The following is a 5,420-nucleotide window of genomic DNA, read 5'->3' as shown; positions in this document are numbered from 1 at the left end:
CATGTAATCTTGAAAATAAAAATTAAGCAGGTAAATCATAGCCTGAATGGCTATCTATTTTTTCATTAATTGTTTAATCACTTTACAGCCTGACTGCAATCTCCTCCCTCTTCTCCTCCTAGTCTCAACCTTCCCTCCCCCCTCCCCTTCTCCTCAGAAAGGAGGCCCCCATAGGTATCAACCTGCCCAGGCACATCAAGGCAGCCTCTCCCACTGAGGCCAGACAAGACAGCCCAGCTATGGGAAAGGGATCCAAAGGCAGGCAACAGAGTAAGAAAGAACCGACTCCAATTGTTAGGGGATCCACATGAATAACAAGGTGCACATCTTCTACATATGTGGCTGCATTTTTTTTTCAATAAACCGAGTTTTCTTGGAACTAGGGCAAGGATTAGGGTGAGAGACAAGATAATGGGCTGTTAACTACTGGAACCTCTCTTCAAATAAAATTGTTCATAGTGTTTTTTCCGACTCTATTTTGTGAACAAGTTTTAAAAAATGGAAATGGTATTAAATCTTCCTCAAAGATACAATAGAGTTTATCTGTGAACTCATACCACCCTGTTCTTTTTTTTTTTTTTTTTTTTTTAAGAGATACTATTGACAGCTTTAAACTCATTGCCTGTGATAGATCCAAGTTACTTTTATGTTCTGGTTTTGATTCTCTTGGGTTATATACATTTAGGACCTTACATACTTCTAGGCTCTCAACTGTTTAGAGTATGCACTTTTAAAATATTTTTTAATAATGTTCTGTATGTCACTGAAGCACATCATAGCAACATCCTTATTATTTCTAATTTTATTAAATTGAGTCTTCTGTTTCTTTTTGTTATATTGACTAGGAGTCGGTCACTCTTACTAACTTGCTCAAAGAACCAACACTTAGGTTGATTTTGTATATCATTGCATCTTCTGAGTTTGCAATTAGCTGCTTGTTGTCTTTGAGAGAACTGAGGCACATGATTGAGTTGTTTATTTGGTGTTTCTCAGAATTTCTTTATAATGTGAAAGTTCATCACTATAAACTTTCCTCTTAGAATTTTGTTGGTGATAACCAGGAGTATCTGACTGATTGCATTTATATTTAACTCTAGAAATTACTTCTCTCAGCAATTGTTCATTTAATAGAAAAAGAAAAAGACACAAGAAAATAGAAAACTGCAGACAATTTCTTTGCCCAACATAAATGCAAACAAAAAATTCACCCAAACAGTTGCAAAGTAAATACAAGATTAAATTTAATATTTCATATATCATGACTGAGTGGGCTCCATCCTAGAAATGCAAGTTTAGTTCAAAATATGCAAATCAATAAATTTAAGGTTGGATACCACATAAGCATCTCTACTGATGCCAAAAAGAAATTTGGCAAAGTTCAACTTTACAATAAAAGCCCTGATGACAATAGGAATAAATCATATCTCAAAATAACAAAGGCTCCATACAACAAACACATTGCCAATATCATATTGAATGGAAAAAAAACTGAAAGCATTCCAATCAAAAGATGAAAATGACTACACTCCCCTATCTTATTTGATAAAGTGCTACAAATCTTTAGTATGACAATAAGATGAGAGAAAGACATTAAAGGGATAAAAATAGAAAAAATAATCAAATTGTCCCTTTGTAGATGACACAATTCTGTACTTAAAAGGCCCTGTAGAATTGACTAGAGAATGCTTAGATCTAATAAATACAGTAAAGTTGCAGACAATAAAGCCAATAAAATCAATACAAAAAAAGTATCTTTCAGAGATATCAACAATGTTTTCTCAGGGAAGAAAAAGCTTTCCCCACAAATTAAGTGCTTCGGAATACACTTACCATAAAACTAAAATATTTCTACAGTGAACATCTCCAAGTGTTGAAAGAGCAAATCAAAGTAGATACTGAGTGACAGAAAGGACTTCTAATCTCATGGATTTGCAAAATTGATACTTTAAAAGTTACTCTACTACTCAAACTAATCTACAGATTTAATGAAATATTTATGCGAAATGCCCATGTGATACTTCACAGATCTAGAAAAAAAATCCCCAAATGAATAAGGAACTACAAATAGCCAAAGCAATTCTAAGGAGTAAGAAGGCAGCTAGCTGTGTTATAATAACCAACCTGTTATTCTGCTATAGAAATATAATAATAAAGACAACATGGTATTGACATAAAAACAAAAATCAGTGAAGCAGAATTGAGGACCTATAAATAAAGTTGACCAAGCAATGGCCACCAAATTTTTAACAAGGGAGTAAAAAAATCCAGTGAATTCCAACAAAGAATATCTCTTTATTTTTAAAGAATATTTTGCAATCCTGTGCGTGACAAAATGGAGCTTGAGGCCATGAGTAGGTTTACTAGCCTGGTGAACCCTCCTGTATTCCCACACCTGATTGTGATGCTTCTAGCCATTGGCATGATCTTTACCACCTGGTTCTTCATTAATGAGGTCACCTCCACCAAGTACATATGCAATATCTACAAAGAGCTCCTCAACTCCTTGGTGGCCTCACCCTTCATGGACTTTGCAGTCCTGTTCCTCCTGCTCTGGGTCGGTATCTATGTAGGAGTCCCCAAGGGTACCCATCAAGAAGCTCACAAAGTCCCTGCTTTTGAAAATTAATTTTTTACCATTGCTACATTTGTCTGCCTGCTGTTTCCAATGAAGGCAGACATATGGGAAAAAAGAATATTTTGCATTCATTCTTTCATAATTCCATACATATTTGTAATTTATCTGCTTCATAGGCACTCTCAGCAATCTTTTGCCACCCTTCTTACCGCTCCACCAATGTTTATCACTCCTAACTTAATGAGCTTTATGTTAGTACTCCACTAAGATCAATTACCTCAACTTGTATGTACAGAAGGAACTTTATAGCCCTACTTCCTACCATCTAGATATTATAATCTTTCCATTGCTCTTTCACCATGTTTCCTGTACCTTAGGAGTGAGCAGCATCTGATATAAATGTCACATTCGGGGCTGATCACTCAATAGTCAACTTATTCTCAGTGCTTTTTTTTTTTAATTTTGCTTCCCATTGACACAAGTTTCCCTAACCATGAGGGAAGCATTGATCTATGAAGTAAACCCAGATATTTAGAAGGCAGCTTGGTAACAGGTGCAATAAGCAAAATAACAAGTTAATCCTTCCCTAAGGGCCTATTGCTTGTTCAGCCATAGGCTTTTGACCATGTTTACAGTACCAGGCATGAATATCCTACTGTGGACCAAGCCTTAAATCCAATCAGAAAGCATTTAGTGCCATAAGAGTTGTTGCATAAGTCACACATCTTATCTGGCACAGGTGAAATATTGCTGGCAAGGTCTTCAGACACCACGAAAGTTAGCATTTCCAAGTCACTTCTAGCTGACTTTCTCTATGCCCTACCACCCAAATGTAGCTTGTCTTCATAATAGGGTCTTACCATCTGCCTACCGTAGACAGTCAAAAGCAAGGACATTAACTTGTTACTTTGAGAGCCTCAGAGGCCTCTGAGATAACTATTTCATATGGCAGAATCTCCAACCTGGCACTTGGATTTTCATTTAATAACCCATGTCTTCTGAGAGACATATTGCCTCCACATGTAGAGCACCACAATCCAAATATCTTATTTTTATTTATTTGTTAATATTTTTTAACAATTTTACCATTAGATAGTTTCCGCTTTCTTTCCTCCCTCCAACACTTCCCAGCAACTCTACTTGAACCTTCCCAACGTTCTCCCTCGCATTCCCTGTGAAAATCTCATTTTCTTTAATTATATGCATATGTGTGCATGCAAATATGTGTATCAAGTTGCAGGTATATAATGTGTATATATGCATATTTGTCATACTTATATATTAAGTCTGTTCTTGTTGTTTATGTGTATATGGTTTGAAGACTAACAAGTCTGCCTAGGACACCCAGTGGGTGGCTCATTCCCTGGGAGAAACTAATGCTCCTCTTCCCAGCTGTTAATATTTACCTGTAGCTCTTTGTCTATGAGTGGAGCCCACAAAATTTCCCCCATGCACATTAACATGTACATTGATAGTGCAATTATTTGTCTTCTTGTTTATGCCTATGAAGCTTCCAAGGAAGCAAAGCATTTAAATAGTTCTACGCAGCTGCAATACCTATGAATCACATGGCAAGATAAACAGAAAAGTAAGAAAAGTGGAATTCACATGTCGGTGGCAACCAATAGCTTTCAAATTGGCCTTAATGTCCAATAAGTAAGAAGGAAATCATGCCTGGTTGAAGTGGAAATTTCTGGTTTCTTTGAAGACACAGTTGTGTCAGTGGTGTTTTGCTGAAAGTGGTCTTGTGAGAGGCCTTGAATGCTTTTCTGCAAGATGTCTTCTGAGAGGGAATGTGGTATTTTGCTGGGAACAGACATGGGAGAGGGCATATAATGAAAGGAGTATTAAAGGACCCAGGGGCAGTAGAATGAGGTTTTTTTTTTTTGTGTGTGTTGCTACGCTCTGGAACACTTTGCTGGCCTTCTCTTGTCTTTACTGGTCTTGGCTTCACAGAGAGCAACATTCCAGAGAATTTTCCATGGTACTCTGTATGATTCGGACTACTTCCACTGAGTCAGACCCATTAGGCAGAGCCTTGCGGTTTCCGCCGGATCGTGTCACTGCTATAGATTTGTGTTGCTGTTTGGTATTGGCTATTCGACTGGACTGCTGGTATCCTGACAATTCAGAGTGGAACTAGCACAAGGAACTACATCTAAACATGTCCTTGACCCCTTTTTCCTAATAATATTCCTTTTTCCCTTCCTCTGGTTGGTGGGTTAGAAGTGTGTAAGAATCCTAAATAGAGTAGGTTTTGAAAAATCTAAGCTTATATCTGGTACTAGAAATCTAATTTGCTTTCAGGTGCATGTGAGGTCATGAGATTTAGAAAAGAACCCACTACCACCACTTTGCTGGACCAGCTGGATTCCTTACTGTATCATTCTAAGGATAATCATCTCAATAAATAATGCTGGCAAACCGGTACATTCAACCACAGAAGATTTAAATTGAGACATATTGTTTCCCTTGAACAAAACCAATTCAAAATGTACCAAAGACCTTAATTCAAAATTTGAAATGCTGAAACTACTAGAAGAAAATATAGGAATATGCTTCAAGTTATGGGCTAGGTAAGAACATTCTGTTTTTTAACTTTATTTTTTATTATAATTTATTCAGATTACATCCTGATTGTTATTGCCTCATTTGTATCTTCCTGTCTTTCTCCCACTCTTTCACCCTATCCCTCTCCCCTAGACCTCTGATAGAAGGGACGGCCTCCTCCACCATATGACTACAGCCTATCAGGTCTCATCTGGATAACCTACTTTCCCTTCCCCTGTGTGCTGCTGGGCCTCCCCACCAAGGGGAAATGATCAAATTGGGGGCACCAGAGTTC

At 37.3% G+C, this 5,420-nt stretch overlaps 1 protein-coding gene across 1 annotated transcript; it reads left to right on the top strand.

The window, feature by feature from the left end:
* Window positions 1-2,332: 2,332 nt before the first annotated feature.
* On the top strand, window positions 2,333-2,626 carry LOC127196999 (transmembrane protein 258-like). Its single transcript, XM_051154681.1, has one exon. It carries the CDS (start codon window positions 2,333-2,335, stop codon window positions 2,624-2,626), a length of 294 nt encoding a protein of 97 aa, XP_051010638.1.
* Window positions 2,627-5,420: the final 2,794 nt, after the last annotated feature.

The sequence above is a fragment of the Acomys russatus genome, chromosome 13 (genome assembly GCF_903995435.1).
Source record: "Acomys russatus chromosome 13, mAcoRus1.1, whole genome shotgun sequence".
In the NCBI taxonomy this organism is placed as follows: Eukaryota; Metazoa; Chordata; class Mammalia; order Rodentia; family Muridae; genus Acomys; species Acomys russatus.
The sequence above is the reverse complement of the archived record's forward strand: the minus strand, read 5'-3'. Positions and strand labels throughout refer to the sequence as shown.